This window comes from Mustela nigripes, chromosome 3 (assembly GCF_022355385.1).
Source record: "Mustela nigripes isolate SB6536 chromosome 3, MUSNIG.SB6536, whole genome shotgun sequence".
NCBI classification, from domain to species: Eukaryota; Metazoa; Chordata; class Mammalia; order Carnivora; family Mustelidae; genus Mustela; species Mustela nigripes.
The window spans coordinates 3,493,190-3,518,249 of record NC_081559.1 but is presented as its reverse complement, the minus strand read 5'-3'; the positions used below and the strand labels follow the sequence as shown (position 1 = coordinate 3,518,249).

At 39.7% G+C, this 25,060-nt stretch overlaps 2 protein-coding genes across 2 annotated transcripts; one reads left to right on the top strand and one right to left on the bottom strand.

The window, feature by feature from the left end:
* Positions 1-226: 226 nt before the first annotated feature.
* On the bottom strand, positions 227-23,984 carry LOC132012805 (nascent polypeptide-associated complex subunit alpha, muscle-specific form-like). The gene is made up of 3 exons (XM_059392626.1): positions 22,650-23,984; positions 18,009-18,141; positions 227-282 (listed from the first exon to the last, which is right to left on the bottom strand). The coding sequence occupies exon 1, from the start codon at positions 23,973-23,975 to the stop codon at positions 23,355-23,357; it is 621 nt and encodes a 206-aa protein (XP_059248609.1). The 5' UTR covers positions 23,976-23,984; the 3' UTR covers positions 227-282; positions 18,009-18,141; positions 22,650-23,354.
* On the top strand, positions 17,714-23,257 carry LOC132013368 (uncharacterized). Its single transcript, XM_059392999.1, has 2 exons — positions 17,714-17,810; positions 22,659-23,257. The coding sequence occupies exons 1-2, from the start codon at positions 17,714-17,716 to the stop codon at positions 23,255-23,257; spliced, it is 696 nt and encodes a 231-aa protein (XP_059248982.1).
* Positions 23,985-25,060: the final 1,076 nt, after the last annotated feature.

Below are 25,060 nucleotides of genomic sequence, written 5' to 3'. Positions count from 1 at the left end.
GGCTCTCTGCTAAGCAGGGAGCCTGCTTCCCCCTCTCTCTCTACCTACTTGTGATCTGTCAAATAAATAAATAAAATATTAAAAAATAAATAAAACAGATCAACAGCATCACAACACTGCTCTTCTGGCTGCTACTGACCTACTGAAAAGGCTCTACTCCACCAGGGCCGCTCCGCTGGTGCTGCTCTGGACGTGGGGCTTGCAGGCCACAAATGCAGTGTCTCCACTCAAAGAACAGATTATAGCCTTTGCAAGCAAATGAATGCTCCCCTTCTGGACATTCTGTTGAAGAAAAATGAACATCTTTTCTGAAGACTGTCACATATTTTCATGATTTAACAAATTCGCTTTACATTAGAAAAAAAATGTAATGCAATATTATTACAATGTAATATTATTCAGTGATAAAAATGTAACAAGTACTGATACATGCTACAACATGAATGAACCTTGAAAACATTATGCTGTGTGAAAGAAGACAGATATAAAAACAAAAATTACATACTGCATGATTTCATTTATATTATGTGTCCAGAATAGATAAATTCATAGAAACAGAACGTGGATTATGTTGTCAAAGCATGGGGGGAGAAAGGTGTTGGGAGTTACTGGGTTTCTTTTTTGAGGTGATGGAAGTATTGGAATTAGGTAATGGTGTTGGATACACAATATTTTGAATATACTAAAAGTCACTGAATTCAACACTTGAAAATTATTAAAATGTTAGCTTTTATAATAAGTGAATTTTTATCTTAACCAAAATCTTTAAAAAATAATACAGTTTTTTAAAAATTTTTTTAAAGATTTAATTTATTTATTTGACAGACAGAGATCACAAGCAGGCAGAGAGACAGGCAGAGAGAGAGGAGGAAGCAGGCTCCCTGCTGAGCAGAGAGCCCAATGCAGGGCTTGATCCCAGGACCCTGAGATCATGGCCTGAGCTGAAGGCAGAGGTCTTAACCCACGGAGCCACTCAGGCGCCCAATATACAGAGTTTTATATGTGACTTCCATTTCACAGTAGATTCAGGCACTAGGGAAACAAACTAAATGATAGCAGGTGGGAGCAACAGAACAAACCCAGAACAATTGGACTGACCTTCAATAATAACATAAAAAGGTGACTGTGCTAGATATTAGAAAGATATAATAGAATACCCTAAGAAGTGTGTGCTTTAATAGTAAGAATATAATGTTTTCACTGTTTTGTCTGTCAGCGTTTGATTATTTTCTGACAAGCAGATGTACCACTTCTATAAGTATATTTAAGGTTCTCACTTGAGGTTATATAGCTAACGGGGGGAACTAAAACAATTCAGAAAAAGACTGAAAAGTGCAAGGTAGGACTCACACTTAGATATTGGCTCCAAGGAATAAGTTCCAAATATCTGGGTTTGGAAATGAGCACAATATCCGTATGTGGGTGTAACATGAAGATTTTCCTATTCGTTCCTATATTTATGTTTCTTTAAATATTTTCCCTCTCTCCCCCCTTTGCACCTTTTCCCTCCCATCCTTCACTTTTGCTCTTTCCTCTCTTTCTGTTTCCCACCCGTCTCCTTTTTGTTTTCTTGGTTTCTTTCTTTGGCCCTTCTCTGAGGGTCTGCATCTTCCCTTCTCCGTTCCCATGGAAGATGCTCTTGATTCAAGTAGAAAACAGTAGTTCTTAGGATGAGACCTTGGCTGCTCTGACATTGCTCACAGAGGAAGTTACTCTTTTCTAAGCACAGGCAAAGGAAGTCAGTGCTGCTTCCAACCTTAAAGACATCAAAGTTTGTAAGGGACTGTACTATGGGAGATAGTGGGTGAAACTCCTGGCTCCATCCATAATTTGGATAATGGAACTGTAAACATAGGGAGAGGAGATTGGGGAAATTGGACGAAGTGGATCCTTTCTTCTTGTTGTTTATTTCAAAGGACAGATGTTTGCAGCACTATGGATAGAAGTGGATTGGATCGAGGATTAGCTCCTGGAATGTCTGATACCATAATTTATCTACAAACTGATTCAGTCTTTGAGAGTCTGTATGCTATATCAGGAGTCAAAGGTGGTAGTCAGAAAGACATGAAAGAACTCAGGAAGGGTGATAACTTTGATAATTTTTTTGTATTTGATAAATAACAAGGTATTTTATGAATTACAAGGTAAAAAGAAATTGTTTTATTATGAATGTGTTGACTGATACATAGATTTTTTTTAAAAATCTGGTTTTTTTTTTCAGCATAACAGTATTCATTATTTTTTCACCACACCCAGTGCTCCATGCAATCCATGCCCTCGCTAATACCCACTACCTGGTACCCCGACCTCCACTCCTCGCCCCTTCACAACCCTCAGATTGTTTTTCAGAGTCCATAGTCTCTCATGGTTCACCTCCCCTTCCAATTTCCCCCAACTCCCTTCTCCTCTCTAACTCCCCATGTCCTCCATGATATTTGTTATGCTCCACAAATAAGTGAAACCATATGATCATTGACTCTCTCTGCTTGACTTATTTCACTCAGCATCATCTCTTCCAGTCCCGTCCATGTTGCTACAAAAGTTGGGTATTCGTCCTTTCTGATGACTACGTGATCATCTATAACTTGAGTTTCCCCAGGCCTTGCCAGCCTGAGGTATATATGAAGGGAGTTAAAGGTACATTTTGCATTGTTTATATTTACCCTACTTGCTCATGTAGGACCTCAGATTTCTAAAAGATTTGCCCTAAAGAATTTCTGAGAATCTACACAGCATCCAATCAGCTATAATGAGCTGTTCTTCTGCTGGCTTCCTCTCCTGAGCGGGCAGCTGTGTCCATCAGTGTTGCCTCATTCTTCGCTATACACTGGCAATCTCCACCCCTGCTTCTCCAGCCCACCACTGCTTCCTGTTCAGTCCTTGTGTCTCTGTGATGGTTAATTCATGTGTCAACGTGATTGAGCTAAAGGATACCCAAAGAACGAGTAAAACATTATTTCTAGATGTATCTCTGAAGGTGTATATGAAAGAGATTTGCATTTGAATTAATAGAGGGAGTAAAGAGCATCCACCCTTTGCAAAGTGGGGCATCATCCAATCCATTGAGAGCTCCAGTAGAACAGAAAGGCAGAGGAAAGGCAAATTCATGCTCTCTCTTCTTGAGCTGGGCCTCCATCTTCTTGAGCTGGGCCTCCATCTGGCCCTGCTGCCTTTTTGTAACCGAGTTCTTGGTTCTCAGGCCTTCAGACTCAGACCAAAGTATTCCATTGGCTTTCCTGGTTCTACAGGAACCAGGAAACAGTAGTGGGAACATATAGTATTTCTATTTTTAATTTTTTGAGGAAACTCCATACTGAGAAACCTCCACAGTGGCTGCACCAATTTACATTCCCAACAACATTTCCAGAAGGATTCCTTTTTCTCCACATCCTCACCAACACTTATTTCTTGTCTTTTTTTATTCTAGCCATTCTGACAGGCATAAGGTATCTCATTGTGGTTTTCATTTATATTTCCCTGACAATTAGTGATATTAAGTATATTTTCATGTATCTCTTTGCAATTTTACATCTTCTTTGGACAAATGCCTATTTAGGTCATCTGCCCATTTTTATTTGGGGTTGGTTTTTGTGGGTTTTGTTTTGATGTTGAGTTGTATAAGTAAGGCTTTTATATATTTTGGTTATTAACCCCTTATTGGATATATTATTTGCAAATATCTTCTCCCATTCAGTAGGTTACCTTTTTGTTTTCTTGATGGTTTCCTTCACTGCAAAAAAGCTTTTTATCTTGTGTAGTCCTGATAGTTTATTTTTGCTTTTGTTTCCGTTGCCTGGAGAGACATATGCAGAAAAATGTTGCTAAGGCCAATATAAAAGAAATTACTGCCTTAGTTTTCTTCTAGGAGTTTTATGATTTCAAGTTTCATGTGTAGATGTTTAATTCATTTTAAATTTATTTTTGTGTGTGGTATAAGAAAGTGCTTCAGTTTCATTCTTTTGTATATAGCTGTTTAGTTTACTCAGCAGCATTTATTGAAGAGGTTATCTTTATTGCCCTGTATATTCTTGTCTCATTTATTGTATATTAAGTGACCATATAATCATGGGTTTATTTCTGGGGTTCCTATTCTGTGCAATGATCTATGTGTCTATTTTTGTGCCACTAACATACTGTTTTGATTACTACAGCTTTATAATGTGTCTTGAATCTAAAATTGTGATACTTCTAGCTTTGTCCTTTTTCTTAAGATTGCTTTGGTATTCATGGTCTCTGTGCTTCCATACAAATTTTAGTATTATTTGTTCTAGTTCTGGGAAATATGCTATTGGTATTTTGATAGAGATTGTATTACATCTGTAGATTGCTTTCGATATGGATATTTTAACAATATTAATTTTTCCAATCCATAAACACGCTACATCTTTCCACCTGTGTATGTTGTCTTCAGTTTCTTTCACCAGTGTTTTATAGTTTTCATAGTACAAGCCCCTTAGTTTTTTGGCTAAGCTTATTCCCAAGTATCTCATTATTTTTGGTATAACTGTAAATGGAATTATTTTCCTAATTTCTCTTTCACAGAAATGCAAATAATTTCTGCATATTAATTTTGTATCCTGCAACTTTACTGAAGTCATTTATTACTTTTAATAGGTTTTATATGGAGTTTTTAGGATTTTCTATGTATAGTATCATATCATCTGCAAATACTGACAGTTTAACTTCCTTCTTACTAATATGGATGTCTTTTTTTTTTCCTGTCCGTTTGCCATAGCTAGGACTTCCAGTACTATAATGAATAAAAGTGGTGAGAGTGGACATCCTTGTCTTGTTCCTAATATTAGAGGAAGGGCTCAGTTTTCAGCATTGAATATGATGCTGTGGGTTTCAAATATGGACTTTATTATGTTGAAATCTGTTCCCTCTAACTCCACTTTGTTGAGAGTTTTTATCATTAATGGATATTGAATATTCTGAAATGATTTTTCTTCATCTATTTAGATGACCATATGATTTTTACCCTTTGTTTTGTTAATGTGATATATCACAATGATTTGCAAATATTGAATCACCCTTGCATCCCTGGAATAAATCCCATTTGATCGTGGTGAATGATGCTTTTAATGTATTGTTGAATGTGGTTTGCTAATATTTTTTTGAGGTTTTTTAATCTGTGTTTATCAGGGATATTGCCTTGTAGATTTTGTGTGTGTGGTGTTTTTGTCTGGTTTTTGTATCGGGATAATACTGGCTTTATATATTTAGAAGATTTCCTTCTTCTTCTATTTTTTGGAGTAATTTGAGGAGAATAACTATTAACTCTTCTTTAAATGTTTGGTGAAATCCATGTGTCAATCCATCTAGTTCTGGACTTTTGTTTGTTGGTAGTTTTTTGATTACTGTTCAATTTTGTTATTAGTAATTAGTCTGTTCAGATTTTCTAGTTCTTTCTGATTCAGTTTAAGGAGATTGTATATTTCTAGACATTTATCCATTTCTTCTACTTTGTCCCATTTGTTGGCATAGGCCATTGTCACCAATTTAATAGCCATTTCAATATATGCCTAAATTTCTTTGGAATCCTTGCTGGATAGCTATTTGGCAGAGTATGTCAATAAAAGTATGTACATAATAAAGTTACATTTATTTGAGATGAAAATTACAATATAGTTTGTGGTCTAATGGAAAAGTAAACATTGAAAGTAAGCAGAGTGTGACATGTAGGGTAATAGCAAAATCAATTTAGAAGACTGGCACCATATATATAAATTTATTAACCTAAGGCAGGAAGTTCAGACAATCCTTGGCGAGATTTTCAAAAAGAAAAAAAAACCATACGAACTGCCTGTCTCCCTCTCACTCTAACACTCCTGTGATTGCATCTGAGCTCCCTGCCCACCCACATATTACAGTAGTTCTTAAAATGGCTGTACATTGAGAAGATCTGGGAAACTTTAAAAACCACTCATTCCTGAGCCCTACACCAGAAGTTCTGAAGTAATTGGTTTGTGATTAGGTTGTTTTTAAAGCTCCCCAGGTGGTTCTAATATTCAACTAGGGACTAAGCACTGTACCTGGCTTTGGGAGTAATTTAAGCCTAGACTGAAGAATTAAAATGACTTCTGGTGCAGAGCACCCTGACTTTGCTGGTTCTTACCTCATTCTTCAATTCCAAACACTGGGCTTCTGCCTTTTCCCGACACAAAGTGCCCCACCTTATTCTTTCTTCCCTGCTTTGTTCTTTTCTTCCTTCCATGCTTCCTTCCTTCCTTCTTTCCTTCTTACTTTCTTACGGAATCCTGCCTCATTGTGTCTATGGGTACTGCTGCTACATAATTTTTCTGGATTTTCACAAATTACTTATTCTTAGATCATTTCACACATGTACTTCCTGGGACTACTCTGATACAAACCCCTAATTTGGGTTACCTCCTGTTGCTTTTCACTATACTTTGTATATCATGTTCTACCCAGATAGTTATTCATTTGTTTGCAGCTATATTCTTCATCATAAGGTTTGAACTGTCCCTAGGGGAAGTGGCCTACCCCAGACCTTAGCCAGTTCTCCTTCTCCTCCTAATGTGCAAATAGTTTTTCTCAGCTTGATGGTGTCATTTTATAGGATTTGTAGTTAACGTTGTCAGAGAAGTATAGGAGAAACTTCCCAGGTCAGTGGAAGTTTTGAAAGGTACCTCTTTAAAAGCAAATTGGGAGAGGGGGTCCCTAGATGGCTCAAGAGGTTGAGCAGTGGACTCTTAATTTTGGCTCAGGTCACGATCTCAAAGTCCTGGGATCAAGCTCAGAGTTGGGTTCTGCACTCAGTGGGGAGTTTGAGAAGTCTCTCTTTCCCTCTCTCTTCCCCTTCCCCCACTCATGTGCATATGCTCTTTCTCTCTCAAACAAATAAATAAATCTTGAAAAAGAAAAATAAATTGGGGATTGAGACTTCCAGAATGAGGAGCTCTGCAAATCTTCTCCCCAACAAAACAACTATATAATTAGAGAAAATTACTTTTAAAAATCATCTGATATCTCTTGAAATTTTCCTAAAGGCAGAAACTTTTTTAAAAAATTTAATTTTTTTTCAGTGTTCCAAAATTCATTGTTTATGCACCGCACCCAGTGCTCCATGCAATATGTACCCTCCATAATACCCACCACCAGGCTCCAAAACACTCAGTTTGTTTCTCAGCTTGGTAAGCCTCAAATACTGGGGCCTGCTTACTCCTTCCCCAGGTGCTTGAACCACTCCTAGAGAGGTTCCACATTGTCAAAGGCAAGTTGAGAAGATCAGAGCCTACCATCCCTCACTTCCAGCATATGCACGTACTGCTGGGTGTCATTCTGGGAGAATCAGGCTATTGTCCCTGCTCCCAGCTCTAATGTGATTCGGAGAGTCTGTTCCTGAGAAGGGACAGGCCAGAAGGACAAAGGGCACCACACCTCTGCCTGAAGGGACTGAGTTTATCTGGAACAAAATGTAGAAATTCCATGCTTAAGGGTATTGTCTGAAACAAAGAAGATTTTTGTGGAGAACAATTGAGAGGATGCTGTTAGCCCCATGACACTGGTATTAACAAGAAAACACAAAAGCTATAAATAATAGCACAAAAAGGGGTGAGGCATGAAGCTATATAGTAGTAATGACAATACATTTCCAAATTAACTAGAATCAGTTTAGTAAAAATCTGAAGTAGATTTTAAGAACTATTGTAATCTGTAGAATAACCACTAAGAAAATAACTCAAAAATAAAATAAAAAATTATTAAAAGAATTAAAATGTTACATTATAAATGTAATGTAATGTAATGTAGCTTAATATGAAAGATAACAATAAAGAGGAAGATAGGAATAAAAAAACATATGAGATTTAGAAAAAGCACAATGGTAGATGTGAATCTAAACATATCTCACAGGAAATATATAAGTATACAGATCATGAATGTGAATGAGTCTATAGAACATTCTACCTAACAACAGAATTTTTCTTCCTTAAGTGCACTTGGAACATTTTCTAGGATAGACCATATGGTAGGCCATAAAATAAGGCTCAATAAACTTAAAGGGATTGAAATCATACAAAGTATATTATCCAACCAAAATGGAATGAACTAGAAATTAGGAATCATTAGCAAGGAAATTTGGGAAATTCACAAATATGTGGAAACTAAACAACACACTCCTAAATAACCAATGGGTCGAGAAAGAAATCACAAGGGTAGTTAGAAAACACTTTGAGAACAATGAAAATGAAACTATGAATAATGATATGCCAACAAATCAGGTAGCTTAGATGAAAGGAAGACACAAACTGATGAAACTCTCTCAAATAGAAACTGAAAATCTGAATAGAGCTATAAGAAGAGATTGCATTAGTTATCAAAAAACTTGCCACAAAGAAAAGTTCAGAACCAGATAAGGTACTACTGAACATTTATAGAAGAATTAATGCCAATCCCTCAATCCCTCATATACACTTCCAAAAAAGAAAGATGAAGGAATATATCCCAAATAATTCTATGAAGCCAGTTTTAGCCCAATACCAAACACAGATGAAGATACTACACAAAAAAGAAACTGCTTATCAATATTCTTTATGGATGTAATCACTAAAGTCCTTAAAAAAATACCAACAAACCAAATCCAGTGACATATAAAAATAATTACACCCCATAACCAAGTGGGATTTATCTTAGATGTGGTTGGTTTAATACCTGAATATCAATTAGTGTAATACATGAAAAGAGTAGCATGAAGGACAAAGATCAATCATCTCAATAGATGCAGAAAAGGCATTTTACAAAACCAGCATCTTTCAGTGATAAAGTTGAAATAGAAGGGAATGTCCTTTACCTGATAAATGGCTTCCACAAAACCCTATAGCTAGCATCACACTAAGATTTGGAAGAAGACAAGGACGTCCACTCTTGCCACTTACATTGCACATTATACTAGAAATTCCATACAAAGCAATTAGGCAAGAAAAAGAAATAAAATATGTCCAGATTGGACAGGAAGAAGTTAAACTCTCTCTATGTGCAAATCACATAATCTTAAGTCTAGAAAATCCAATGGAATCCATTAATAGACTATAAGAATTAATGAGTTTAATAGGTACAATCTTCCAGTAAAAATTCCCTGACGTGAACAGAGTGTCCAATGATTTAATTCAGTACTGATCCTAACTACCCAGAGTTAGTACAAACCCCAAAAGTAAACAGCTCACTCCCACATGACTTCCCTTACTTTTAAACACCAGCCTTACCTGGGGGCTTCAGACTACCCACACTTCTGTCCAAAAGACTAAAATTTGGGGGTTACCATGACCTCCTACTCAGGTTTCCTAATTTGCTAAAACAATTCACAGAACTCAGAAAAGTAGTATACTTATAATTATACTTTTTTTATAAAGGGTATAACTTGGGAACAGACAAATGGAAAATGCTCATTAGACAAAATATGGAAGTGGGACAAAGAACTTTCATGCTGTCTCCAATAGGATGACCTGCTCAGCACATCAATGTTTTTATGAATCTAGAATCTTCCCAGATCTCATGATTCAAGAATTTTTATTGAGGTTTCATTATAGGCATGATTGATTAAATCATAGTCCACATGATTGAACTCAATGACCAACCCCTGCCTCCTTTCTTCAGAGACTGGGGGGTGGGGCTGAAAGTTCCAATCTTCTAATCATGTGTGTGGCCATCTCCTTCCTTGAAACTATCTGAGGACCCACCATGAGTCATCTTGTTATCATACTTTCAGATATTATTATGGATAACAAAAGACACTCCTATCACTCAGGAAATTCTAAGAGTTTTTGAGCTCTGTACCAGGAACTACTAATAAAGACTAAATACATAACATATATTTTTATTATATCCACATAAGTAATGCATTAAAAGAGCATTAGAATTAAATAAGTTTTGTAGAGTTGCAGGATACAAGATTTGTATTAAAAAATTAGTTTCTGTATAGTAGAAAAAAATAATCTGAAAATGAAATTAAGAAAACAATTCCACTTATAATAACATCAAGAACAATAAAATAGGTATAAATTTTAAAAAATTAAGTGCAAGTCTTGTACACTGGAAAATGCAAAACCTTGTTGAAAGAAATTAAGGGAAATCTAGAATAAATACAGACATTTCATTTTCCTGGATCATAAAACTTATTGTTAAAGTGGCAATACTCTCCAAATTATCCATAGATTCAGTGAAATCTCTGTCAAAAGCCCAATTAGATTTTGTGCAGAAACTGACAGTGTGATCCTAAAATTTATATAGAAAACAAGAAACCCAAAATAGCAATCTTAAGAAAGAAGAATAAAAATAGAGGACATACTACAAAGCTACAGTAATCAAGACAATATGGCATAAAAATACAAATATAGATTATTGCAATAGAAATGGGAGGCCAAAAATTAATCTTTACCCTGTGGTTAATGCATTTTTCATAAGAACGTCAAAACAATTAAATGCGGGAAAGAATAGCTTTTTCATCAAATGCACTGAAACTACTAGATATCATAAGTAAAAGAAAGAGGCTGGACTCCTACCTCACACCATATATGAACATTAACTCAGAATGAAAACTAAAATTAAATACTAAGACCATAAAACTCTTAGAACAAAACACAAGAAAAATCTTAGGACCCTTGGATTTATATATAGATTTTTTATAAATGACTCCAAAAGCACAAGCAACAAAAGATAAACTGAATTTCATTGAAATTAAAATCTTTTCTACATGAATGGATACTATCAAGAAAGTGAAAAGACCTACAAAATGGGAGAAATCTTTGCAAATCATATACCAGTCTTATATCCAGAATTTATAAAATACACCTAAAACTCAACAATAAGAAGATAAATAATCCAGTTTTTTAAATGAACAAAGGATTTGAGCAGACATTTCTCCAAAGAAGATACAGAAATGGCAAATAAGCACATAGAAAGACGTTCAATATTACTAGTCGTAGAAAAATGAAAATCAAAACCGCAACTAAATATCCTTTTAGACCTACAAGTATGGTTGAATTGTGCCCCCCTAAAATTCTATGTTGACGTCCTAACCCCAGAATATGACCTTATTTGGAAGTAGGGTCAATGTAGATGTAGTTTAGATGAGATCCAGAATAGGGTGGCCCCAAATCCAATATGGCTAATGTCTTTATAGAAAGTGGAAATTTAGACACAGACATGTACACTGGGAAAACACCATGTGAAAAATAGATTTATATTTCCAGTAGCCAAGGAGCTACAAGAAGCTAGAAGAGAAGTCTGGAACAGATAATTCCCCTAGGCTCTTCAGATGGAACATGATCCTGTGGACACCTTGATCTTGAAATTCTAGCCTCCAGAACGGTGGGAGAATTTCTGTTTTAGCCACTCAGTTTGTAGTACTTTGTTACAGCAACCCTAGCAAAACATTACATCTGGATATAATAAAAACATCAACAATTATAAATGTTGGTGAGAATGTGAAATGTGATGTGAAATGTGGAGAAATAATTTAGCATCCCTCAGAATGTTAAACATACAGCTACCATCTGATTTGGCAATTCCTCTTTTAGATATATATCCAAGAGAACTGAAAAAGGATGTTGTTGGTGGTGGTGGTGGTGGGAGGGGCAGAGGGCAAGGTAGAGGGAGAGAATCTCAAGCAGGCTCCACACCCAGCACAAGCCTGATGTGGAGCTTGATCTAACAACCCTGAGAGATCATGACCTGAGTGAAAATCAGGAGTTGGACACTTAACCAACTGAGCCACCCAGATGCTCCTGAAAATGTATATATAAACAAAAATCTATACTTGGGTGTTCATAGCAGCATTATTCAGAATAGCCAGAAGACGGAAATAAGCCAAGTGTTCATCAAATGATGGATGAATAAACAAAATGTGGTATATCCATACAATGGAATGTTATTCAGCCATACAAATGAGGTATTGATGCATGCTACAACATGGATAAACCTTGAAGATGTTATACTAAGTGAAAGAAGCCGGTTATAAAAGGCCACATACTGAATGATTCTATATGATATGCCCAGAACAGGCAAATCTATAGAAACAAAAAGTAAATTTGTAGTTTCATAGGACATGGTAGTGGGTGGTAGGGTTGAGGGGCATGTGATGTGTTGGGAAGGAATGAGGTATGACTTAATGGACATAGGATTTTTTTTTTTTGAGATGTTGAAAATGTTATAAAGTCAGATTATGGTGATTCTTGCATAATTTTGTGGATACACTAAAAAACATTGAATTGTACTTTAAATGGCTGAATTTTATGATATGTGAACTATATTTCAATAAAGACATTTTTAAAAAGACAGACCCTGAACGTGAATTATCCACTTGATCCCTCCCTGCAATCCTGATGTACAGAAACCAAAAGAGAGTATAAAATAATGTTGATTAAAAAAAAAAAAAAGAAAAGAAAGCTAATTAGAAAACTACCAAGACATGCTAGTTATAAGAGGTCTGAATTATGTAGATATATGCATGGCAGTGGCTGTCTGTTACAACAACATTATTATTCTTGATATTTTGGAAAATACTATGTGTGTTAGCAAACCAAATAGTTTGCGCTTCAGTCAGGTCTTGTGAGTGCACAACTCTAGTTCTTGGAACACTTTGTATATGCTAACAGTATTCAGTCTGAAAGACCCTGGGTCAGCCCTTTGACTTCTGTGGACCTCCTCGTTGTGTATAAGGGGGAGGTATCCTAGATAATCTCTAAGACATCCTCTTATCCCAAATTTCTTGTGTCCCATTCATCAGTCTAAGAAATGAGACAACAACAGGAGAACTGGGGGACACTAGAATCCCCTGGGGGAAACATGTTATATATGATACTAGGTCCCACCACCAGGAATCCTATTGGCACTGGTGAGCCCTAGAAACTGACCTTTTACAAAAGCATGCCAAGCAGTTGAGAAATATTGGCAGGCTCTGGAAACCAGTCACCCACAAGAAATCAGGGACCCTTTTCCCTTCTGTGTCTATGAGCTAAATGGACACCTCAGTTGCCATCTGTTACTTCTATCTCTAAACCTCTTTATAATCTTTTTAAAGTTAGTTAATATCACCATTAATTTGCTTCTTTTTATTTGCCAAACATATGGAGTGGACGGTTGGGATATTAAAAGATCCTACTAATTCCACTTAAGCCCTATAAGTATTACTAATCAAGAAATAGCTACAATTTTATTTTTCACCTGAGAATGGGACTCATGGAAGACCAAGGAGGTAGTATGTTGGTTACATAGGTTTGTAGTCTATTATGTGACATTTATAGTTCTCCTTCCTCTGGACAGAAATTTATGTTCCCTGGGGTGGGATGGGGGGTACAGCACTTTGAACAGAGATGTCATAGAAAGGGTTAAAAGGAAGTGGGTGGGGGATAACAGTGGTAAGACTTCCATTGACTAAAATAGCTTTCAGACCTTAGGGGTAGCTTTGCTCAGATGCCAGAAAAAGGATAATGCCTTACCAAGAGCCACTGACCTGCCTTAAAAGATTAAAAGAGATTCAGCTTCATCTGAACCATCCCTCCTATCCAAAGAGAAGGAATTCAAGTTGTTACAGTCTACCTTTAGACCCTTAAACAATAACCAACATGGTCTTTACTGTGCTCAAGTACTGTTCCAAGAGTTTTGGCTGCACAAACTCAGTTAATCTTCACCATAGGCTGACAGATAATCATTTCTATTTTAAACATGAAGAGATTGAGACAGAGAGGCTAACTAGTTTATAAAGATTACAAAACTCCATGACTGGAGAGAGGGATATGAATCCAAGAAACAAGGCTCCAGAGTCTATGAGGCTTAAACACTAAACTTCAGTCTTGTTCACCAGAGTTAACTAAGGAACAGAATACAGTGTGCTTGCCGTTCCTGGACTAGTGAAATCTTTATCAGCAGGATAATATTTTGCAAATTTGTCTTTAATGAAAAGAGCTTAAGGTTTAACTGGTAAAGCATAATGCTAACTTTGATCTATTAACTGAAACATTGTTCTTTGAAGAATAAAGGGATAACTCAAATTCTATTAGGAGTGAGTGACTTTGAAGAACTTCTTGTAATCAAATATTTTTCTCATCATTAGGTGTCAGAAAATGACCCTTAGTTAAATATTGATTTTTAGATTTTTACACTAACCTAAACACTCCAAGTTTGAATTCTGTACCCTCCAATCCCACTTAGGGGCTCAAGAGCTTCATAATTGACCCAATAGTAGAAAGTGAATCCAAAGGACTAGACTTTTGTTGGCATTGAAATTACTACATACCGGGCGCCTGGGTGGCTCAGTGGGTTAAGCCGCTGCCTTCGGCTCAGGTCATGATCTCAGGGTCCTGGGATCGAGTCCCACATCGGGCTCTCTGCTCAGCAGGGAGCCTGCTTCCTCCTCTCTCTCTGCCTGCCTCTCTGCCTACTTGTGTTCTGTCAAATAAATAAAAAAAATCTTTATAAAAAAAAAAAAGAATTTTGAAATTACTACATACCAATAGTAAGAAACCTCTTTCAGGGGTGCCTGGGTGGCTCAGTGGGTTAAACCTTCTGCCTTTGGCTCAGGTTGTGATCCCAGGGTTCTGGGATCGAGCCCTGCACTGAGCCCCGCATGGAGCCCTCTCTGCTCAGTGGGGAGCCTGCTTCCCCACCTCTCTCTCCCTGACTCTGCCTACTTGTGTTGTGATCTGCCAACTTGTGATCTCTGTCAAATAAAAGAAAAGAAACTTTTTTCACCTGGTGCTTTTCGTTCAGGGACTTCTAGGAATGAGCAAATTGTTGGACAAAAGATGTAGTCCATCAAAAAAAATTTTTGCTGCTTTTCAATACTTCATTTTTGGATGAACCCGGTCATTCAGTAGGTATTCTTTAAGCACCTGCTCTGCAGAGAGCAATATAATAGCCATTGGAAGGACATGAAGATGAATTTTGTCCCCTAGGAGCTCATTGTCAAGTATGGGAGACAAGATTAAAAACTGAAAAACAAGACACAAGAGTAGATGATGGTACAGAGTAATACTAGTAGTGACCATCATTGTTCCAAGGGGGACATAGGTTGGAAAGAAAAACTTTTAGTTCAACTCAAAAGGACACTGAAGGTAGTATAGGATTGGGACATACAGAGTTGAGGAGAAAGACTGAGCCCTTTTAACCGAATCCTGGGAGTGGTTTGAAAGCTCTAACAATAAGTGGTTATAAAGCAGGGACTTTGTGTCTTACATGATCACATAGTCCCATGCCAGGCACGAACTGGAATGAGTGAGGGGGGAAGGGTGGCGGGAAGAGAGCCAGTCATTCCGATCTCTAGGGGAAAAGGACAGAAGTGCCAGCTGACCTCTGCTTGATCACTCTGGTGACCTCACTGGATTACAAACTCTCAAGTTCGGCACTTCATTTAGGATGGAACATGGTCACCTCTGATTAATGACAAGAGAGTGCATGCAAATGACTAACAAATTACCTTTCCACTGTGAACTGGCACTACATCCTCAACTAGGAGAATAGTGTCAAATACATGTGGGTAAAATTAAATAAGATTGTTGAAATGACAAAACTATTATCTTGAAAACATTGAAATAAATTATAATATTATAATAATATTTGAATAGTATTCAAATGTTGAGGTGTTGAAAAAGTGATGGGATCAATCATGGAAACAGAACATACTTAGATTAATTAAATATAGTTATGTTCTTTCAAAATACCTTCCTTTTGCTCTTCTTAGAAGATCGTGACATGTTGTGTTCACAGATCTGTCCTGGGGAACCAATATCCAAACCTAATATGGCCACCCAAACAACCAAGAACTGCCTTCCCCCTCCCCCCACTAGTCAAAAAGGCAAACCCCTTGATGGAAAGCACTGTAGCGAATTAAAAACTAATCTTCTTTCTTTAACTAAGGCATTGCTTTTTGAAAGATTTTTATTGAAAATGGTGAGTACTTTTTCTGAAATTGGATATCAGTCCTCACTAATTTGTTTTAACCTACAGAAAATAGTAATTTCTTTATTTTCTCACTTTTGTTGCTTGTCTTTGCCAAATGCTTTCTCTTGGCCATGTATGGCAAATGTGTCCCCAATCCTCTGTGCAGACATTTTTCAGCTCTCTGAAAGCTGGGACGAGATCAGTCTTTGACTTTCCCCCTCCCTTGGCAAATAGAACCAGAAAAGCATCTTTACATTTGTCATTCTGGTCGCAGTATTTCCAGTGTTAGCATAGAAGCAAAAGGGGTAAGAGGTTAGCTAATGAAAATATGATTTTTTTTTTGGATGATTTACCACAAATTAGAATACCTTTACACACCAAGTGCTGCCCTGGAGGCAATCAGGCACTTATTTGTTGACCTGTGCATTAACCGGCACATTTTTCTGGGCGAGAAATTGTCTCTTTGCCAGCATGGACACTTCCAGGTAAAAATGCATGGCAATTTAACTGGTGTGATTTGAGAAACTATGAGATGTTTCCTACACCTAAGATTATTTTCCTTGCCCACCTCTTATACTGCCTGAGGCAGCATCGTTATAGACTTGTTCTATGAATTAACGAGCGTATGAACCAATCCCCACAAGAGTTATGGCACATTGTAAGAGTGTCCGTACTTTTTGGCTTCATTTTAGCTTATCAGTTCTTAGTTACTCCCTGGTAACTTTCCAAGCTACAGGCACTTTGGAAATTCGAGTTTTTATGAATGGGTACCTGAGACACTGTCCATTACTGCAAATGTGGGTGAGGTACCATAGAGGATACAACTGTACTGGACTAGGAAAAGAGAAAGAGAGCCTATAGCCATTGTTAGTTCTCTAGACAAACTCGTTTTTTAGTTACTGCAGTAACAAAATATTCACAAACCGGGTGGCTTAGAACAAAAAGGTATTATTAGTCTCACAGTTTCAGAAGACAGAGTTCACAATCAAGGTGTTGACAAGACCATGATGTCTTCAAACGGTGCTGGGGGTGCATCTGTTCCAGGCCCTCTTCTTGCTTCTGGTGTATCCTCAGGTGTTCCTTGGATTATAGGTGCCTGTCTTCTCCCTGTGTCTCTCCATATTCTCTTCCCTTTGTATCGCTATGTCCAAATTTCCAATTTTCATAAGGATGCCAATCGTATTGGATTCGGGCCTACCTTAATGACTTCCTCTTACTTGATTACTTCTATAAAGCTCCCATTGTCACAAATTAGGTCACATTCATATGAATCTGGGGAAGGACACAACTCACTCTATAGCAGAGGTGTGTACAGGCGCTGGATGGGGGTCTGAGGAAGAAAGTATATGAGGCACTTGAATACGGAACTCATCTGATTCACAGTATGCCCTGAGCTGGCCCTGCCTATTTAGTGACTTTGTGCAATAAGAAGTCTTGGCTAGTTTGGGTGTGACTCCTGGAATCCAAAAAAGTTGGCTGATAGGGAGACTCAGCTGAATTTTATAACTAAGAGAGTCAGGTAATAGTAATGTTCAAAGCAAGTGGGAAGTCAAGAATCTAGGCAGGACAAGGGTAAGACAAGGGTAGAGAAATGGGCTCTTAGAAGCCATGACTAGGTAAGAGATGAGATACCCAAAGAAACATTTTTTCCCTCAACTTTTATTATGAAAATGTTCAGGTATACTGAGAACTTGAAAGAATTATATAAGGAATACCCATATACCCAACACCTAGAGTCTGTGATTAACATTTTTGTGTATTTTTTTTTATCACATATCTTTTTAATCATGTCTTTTTATTTTCTGTATTCCCGATGTTTGGGCATCTAGGATCTTGCCTCGCTGACCCTGGAGAGACCGCCACTCTCAGTGCTGCCCAGCTCCTGGAGACAGTAAGGGATTTGCCTGCACGTATGTCTTTCTTTTGCTAACTAATCAATCCAGAGCCCACATCCCCACTGTCCCTCTAAGGGGCTTTCATACTCAGGGCCACTATTTGTTGTACTCAGCCCGAAGCCAGGTATCAGGCAATCTGAGAGAGCTCTATACCTCAGAACATGCTGAAATTACTCAAACTAGCCAGTCCTAAACCTGTTTAGCCTGCCTTACCTTTCCTTCCCATGGAAGCCACAATAAAATCTCTTGCCCACATTTTCCACAGGCTTTCTTTGCCTTCTGACCAGCCCAGGTATTTTTCAATGTTCCTTCTGTGTACAGCATGGGTGTCTCTCCCTCTTGGGAACTGTGAGGAACAAGCAATCTTTTTAGTGGTAGCCATTTCTTGACCTATTGACCTCACCATTCCTGAATAACAATAATAGAAATCCTAAATTTTAAAATACCATCTATTAACATTTGTTGCATTTTGTTTGTTTTAATCATCTTTATTGAAATATAATTTGCCTTCAATAAAATTCACCCATTTTAAGCATACAGTTGAGTTTTATAAAAAACAAACAAACAAGAAAACCTGTTAAAAACTACCACCACTTTCACAATACAGAACATTTAAGTTACCTAAAAAAATTTCGTCATGTCCCTTTATAGCCAATCCCATTCTCTCCATCTACCCCTGGAAACCACTGATCAATTTTCCTTCACTATAGTTTTGCCTTTTCTAGAAGTTCATATACATTGTATGTGATCTTTTCTGCCTGGCTTTTTACAATGAACATAATTACACTTTTGAGTTTAACTGATTTTGTTGCTTATATCAATAGTTTATTCTTCTTTATTGCTGTGTAGTACACCATTGTATGGCTATGCCACAATTTATTTATCCATTCACCAGTTAATGAGGATTTGGATTGCTTCTAGTTTGGGGCTTTTCTGAATAAAGCTACTATGAGCATTAAAGTACAAATCTTTGTATGGAACATATTTTTTTTCTTTTATCTTGAGTAGATACCTAAGAGTAAGATTTCTAGTTCATATATTAAGAGCATATTTAATCTTACATGAAATTACCAAGCTGTTTTCCAAAGTAGTTGTACCATTTTGCATTTCCACAGCAATGTATGAGAGTTCCAAAGACTGCATCGTTGACAAGACATGGTACTATTTGTCTTTTAAGTTAGGCATTCTGATGGCATTTGTAGTAGTGCCTCCTTGTGGTTTTAATTTGCATTTCCCTAATGACTGATGAAGTTGAGCACCTTTTTAATGTACTTCTTTTACATTTGAATATCTTCTTTTGTGAAATCTGGTACTTTTTGTTCATTTCTTTTAAAAATTTTTAAAAATTCAATTTAGTTAACATATACTGTGTTATTAGTTTCAGGGATAGAATTCAGTGGTTCACCAGTTGCATGTAACACTCAGTGCTCATTACATCAACTGCTTTCCTTAATGCCTATTACCCAATTACCCTATCCCCCTACACACCTCCCCTCCAGCAACTCTCAATTTGTTTCCTAGAATTAAGCATCTCTTATGATTTGCCTCCCTTTCTGTTTTCATCTTATTTTATTTTTCCTTCCTTTCCCCTATGTTCTTGTTTCTTGTTTTGTTTATGTTCTTGTTTCTTGTTTCTATGTTTTGTTTCTTAAATTCCACATATGAGTGAAATCATGCGGCATTTGTCTCTCTCTGACTGACTTATTTTAATTAGCACAAAACCATCTAATTCCATCCACATCATTGCAAAAGGAACGATTTCATTCTTTTTGTTGGCTGAGTAATATTCCTCTGTATATGTATACCATATCTTCTTTATCCATTCATCTGCCAATGGACATCTGGATTCTTGTCCATCATAACCGGGTTGTTTGCCTTTATTAAGCTATGAGTTTTTTAAATACCCTGGATGGAAGTCCTTTATCAGATATGTATTTTGCAAATCTTTTTTTCCCAGTAAAGAAGCAATTCTTAAGTAGGAAATACCTGAGTTCAGGGGAAACAAGGGGCCCCAAATCCAGGCAACTAAGTAAATTAGAGCAACATGTCAGCAGGGAGAATGCAGAGTTATGAGCCTCATTCTGGGCAAAAAGTTCTGGCCCAGCCATGGTTCTTTTATATACTTCTGGTTAGGGAAGAACCACTTGCAGTGCATGAATAGCCCCCTATGCATAATGCTGGGGGTGATTCTGTCTGGCCCACCAGCAGGAAGTACAGTATGCTTTCATATCATTTGTGGCAGAGCATTTGGGGAGCAAGGAGGAAGAGGAAGTAAGTTGAGAGAAAGAGGGAAGGTTAGGAAGAAATTAATACAAACTTGAGCCACGTGGGAATAGTGGCTTCAGTATTCATGGAGAAGGTGAGCTTTCCAAGAGCAAGTCCTAATAAGAGAGTAGCAAATTCAGACTCATACTGGGCAAACAGTGATAGTCCAAGGAAATGCTAAATCTGAGGATAATAGGATGGTAAGATGGAGATACATATTCTGAAGTCTAGAGAAGAGAAGGTAGCAAATCCATGGGAACGTGATATCAAGGAAGAATGGGGCCTGAGGGGTCATGACTATGTGACTCGCACTCATATAGTACTTGTAAGTTTGATTCTTCTTCCAGAAATGTTTTAACAGAAAATGCAGTGAGTTTTGTAGACGGAGCTTTAGTCAGTATCTTATCCTACAGTGTCTTAGTACTGACTTTGTACATATGGAAGTCGGCCAGATCCTGTGGGTGGATCATTAAATTAGAATTCTTTTCTTAGAACACCAGTACCTTAATGTGTGACCTTGACCTAAGGCTAGCCATCAACTTAACAAGATGAATAACCACAGGAGAAAGGCCTTTCTGCCTCTAAAGGACTGTTCTTTAAAAAAACAGAAACAAAAACCAATACAAAAAAGAAAAAAAAGAATGCAATCCTCTTTGGTTTCTACTTGTTTAAAGAGTATGTTATGAGGATTCTAAAGATACTATCTGTGGAGAACTTTGAACTCCTGCAATAAAAATGTATAAATATAACCAAAGGAATTCTGGTAGACAAATATTGCAAGATTGTATGTCAGTCTCTCTATCTATATTCAGATGTTTTTTTAACTTGGCTTGTGTCCAGAAGTATGCATGGAATAGATAGAAAATGCTCACTACTAGATATTTAGTTCAATCTCGTCCTTTAAAACAAGGTCAGAGAGTAGAATCTCCTCAGAGCTCAGGAACCTGTACTGTAAGCCTCCCTCACAATGAGAGGTAAAACTAAGTACAGGTGAATCCTGTGTGACACATATTTTAATGAGAACTTTATACATAATTTGAGTTATTTATATCATGCTTCTTTAAATGAAATGATTGTTGATCAAACTTATTTCAAGTGTTATTCTCATGTTCAAGCTCTGTAGGTTTTATGTAATTATAAAGGGCTTAACATTTTTATGAAACATTGTAAGATATGATTTTGGTTCTAACAGTTTATCTTGACACTAGTATATAATTCAAAGAATGAGATCAAGACACTAAAATGAGGGTGCTCGTGGGGCACCTGGGTGGCTCAGTCAGTCAAGCACCTGACTCTTGATTTTCATCCAAGTCATGATCTCAGAGTTGTGGGATTGAGCTGTGTCAGGCTCCGTGCTATACAGGGAGGCTCCCCAAGATTCGCTTTCTCCTCTTCCTCGTCCCCTGCCCCCTCCCCGCTCCCCCTCTAAAAATAAAATAAAATGAAGATGCTCATGAACTTTGAAGGATAAAAGATCATTTGGATTTAGTGTCTATGTGTGTACTTTTCTCTGTGTTTTATGAGGTGGTTACATAAAAGGGACTTCTAAAATAGAAAAGGATGACAAAAAATGGGCTGAACATTTCAAACAGAGTTCAGTGTGAAATCAGTAGTATATTCAGTGGAGGTGACAGGGAACAAAAATGTAGAGGAGAAAGGAGAAAAAGAAAATCAGCAAGCAGTAAAAATAATGATTGGGGTCAGGCAGTAACAGTAAAATCAAGAAACTTGAATATGATGGAAAAAGCCATGGGTAGCTATAAAAGAGGCATTTGAAATAGGAAATGATGTGCGAGGAGAAGATAATTTTAGTACAGTTAAAGGAGGTAGCAGCTATGGGAGAGAGGATTAATTTTAAATGTGTCCTAAAAGTAAGAGAAATATTTTTTAAAGGGTGGGGGAAAGAATGATGGGAAAAGCCTAGCTGAATGTTATATGGCTATTCCAGGAAAAATTCTACATAGAGTATTATGTTCATTTTTGGTCACTATACTTTCACTGGAGCATTGAACCAGAGGTCATTCAAGACATGAGGGTGGTGAGAAAGGGCAGCTCTCCCCTGACATCTGTAGGTCTGCCACAAGGAAGAAAGATCACATTTGGCTCCATATTGTTCAAAAAAAAAGAGAAATAGACACAAGGCAAGTTAAAGGGATGCAGATTTTGCTTAACATAATGTTCTAAAAGGGACGCCTGTGTGGCTCAGTTGGTTAAACCTCTGCCTTTGGCTCAGGTCATGACCCCAGGGTCCTGGGATCGAGCCCTGAGTTGGGCTCCCTGCTCAGCAGGGAGTCTGCCTCTCCCTCGGTCCCTCTCCCTGCTCATTCTCACTTACTCATTCTCTCTCAAGTAAGTAAATGAAATCTTTTATATATATATATATAATTTTTAAATTATATATAATATATAACTACACATATATTTATATGATGTTCTATTATTATCAAATATGTCTGTAATGTTCTGACAATTAGACATGCGCTGTAACTCAGTGGGCTACTGTACGTACAGTAATGCTTTCCACCTTTGCAAATATTTAAGTCGAACACATTCAATAACCTGACTAGCTAATCGAATGGCTTCTTTTACCTTATTAAGGTCCTTTCTGCCTGGAGGAACCTGCGGTTTGCCGGGCGGGGACACAGGGCCTCCCAGCTCCGAGGCCGCCCTTGGGCCTTCTCCGGACGGCGCAGCCTCCCCGACGCCGCCGCGGCAGGAGGCAGAGCAGAGCGGCAGACGCGCCGGCGGGGGCGTCCTCCGCGCACTCTGTTGACCGGCCGGTGTTCAGGGTCGGCTCATGCGTTTTACTTCCCCCTTTATTAATTCCGAGCCCCCCGGAAACGTTTATGAAGGCCTTTTCCGTCCTTGGTGATTATAATGTGAAATCCGGGTCGGAGCAGACCGCAAGCGAGCGTTCACACTGGGTCACTGGAGGCGAGTTGGACGAAGACGTTCGCAGAGGTGTGGACGGTGTCTACAGACACCAGAAGGGCCGCACTGTCCCCAAGACTTGTGGCGGCGGAGACAGGACTCCCCGGGCGCGAAGATGGCGGCGACGGGGCTGCCCCGGCCCTGCAGGGGGCGGTCGTGCGAGAGGCCGGCCCGGAAGCGGCGCCGGGAGCCGCGCGCGCGGGGAGCCGGGCCCGAAGGAGCCGCGCCTCACGTTGCGTCCGCGGGGCTGTCGCCGCCACACCTGACCCCGAGCGGGGCGTGACGGGAGCCGCGGGCGTCGCCTCGGGTCCGCCCTCCGGGGCGCGGGGCCGCACGGGGCGGAGAGGGCGAGTGCGGAGAGGCTCACGGACGGCGCCGCAAACGCCGTACCTCTGAGGTGCGGCCGGCGCGAAGCAGTGTGTGTCCTGCGGGGGATGCGGCCACGGAGCGGCGACAGTCCGAGCCTCGGGCCCTGCCGGCCGCCCTGAGTCGGGACTGCCCGGGGCCCGCAGCTCGCCGCGGGGTTCCCCTCACCGCCACGCTTCGTCCTCTCCAGCCCGAGGAAGACCCAGAGCAGCTTCGCGAAGACGACGACAAGGCGAGCGCTTCGCCGCGGTCAGGCGGCCGAGTTTCCTGACCTGGAAGCGAGGAGACACTTCTGCACGGAAAGGCGGTTTCGCTCCGAAGACAATGAAGCTTCAGCCTCGGGCCCTGCCCGCTGGCCTGTGTGCGCGCCGGGGCCGCGGGGTCGCCGCGGGGTCGCCCCGGGGTCGCCGCGGGGTCGCCCCGGGATCGCCGCGGGGTCGCCCCGGGGTCGCCGCGGGGTCGCGGCGCGGAGGGCGTCCGACTGCTCTTCTGTGGGCGCGTTTCCAGCACGTTCCTAGGCGAGTGTCCCGAGACAGACCGGCCTTCCGAAGCTCCAGGGTAATTCGTCGTGAATCCTCCTCGCATCTGTAATAAATGTTCATTGTGGAGACCGAGCATTGGCTTTCGTATTTTATCTTCCTTTTCTGAGGAAGGATGAACCGACTAGTACAAGCTCTAGCCCTCGCACATCCTGGGCCCCGCCTGCCCACGTGGAATCTTCATTACGCTCCCCCCAGGTCGGAGGTCGGTGTCTCACGTGGGCCTGGGAAGGGCCTCGGGGCGGACAGTCAGGGGGGTTGCGCAGGGCAGCGGCGGGAGGTTTGGCGGGAGAGAGGAGCACCGGTGCGGCCTGTGTCTGTGAGCGAGAACGGCCCCGTCTACCGGCACAGGGCCCGGGGCACCAGAGTTTAGCCTTTCCCGCTGTTCCATCCCCTTCCCAGTTCCTTGCACACACACTTCATACACGACGTCCCACCTCTGAACTACGTCCCGGGCCTTGACTCTCTCGAACGCACGTCGTGCCCCTGCCCCCTGCACCCCACTCACCCCTAGAAGCCTCCTGTCCGCTGGAATATCGAGACTTCGTGGAAAAGTCCGAAGACGGTTTCCGACGTGATCATTGCAGTTTCTGACTCGATGCCTCATCAATGCGCCGTTTTCCCTTTGTTGTGACTAGCATCGCTTCAGAAGCTTGGCCACGGGACTCCGGCTTCTAGGGGGTCATTTGCTCTGAGGATCGTGTGGTACCACTTTCTGCATCTATTGAAGTTCCTCAGCCTTTTTTCTCCCGGGAATAATCTAGGCTAGAAATCACCGCCCTCCTGTGAGATTAGGCTCTGCCCACACTGAGATCACACGTGTGTCTCTTCCATCCGTTCTCCCCGGTTTTCATGTTACCAGCCCTTTTTGCTGTTTCTTTCAGTTTTCTCCTCCCTCTGATCCATTTCTCTGTTCAGTTCATACAATAGGGTCTTCTTTTATCCAGAAGAATAGTTATCTTTAATACAGGAAGTTAACCTCCAGCTGATAGAAATGGAAAGGAAAAGTGAGGCAGACACATCGGTTCCTCTGATACTTTTGCCCAGGAGAGACACATAAATCATTCCTGCTCGCCTTCCAACTGCAAGAATTTATTCAAAACTTGGTCTCTTGGTCGGGTTCTCCCCTCCAGATCTAACCTTCCTAACCACCGCTCAGAGTGA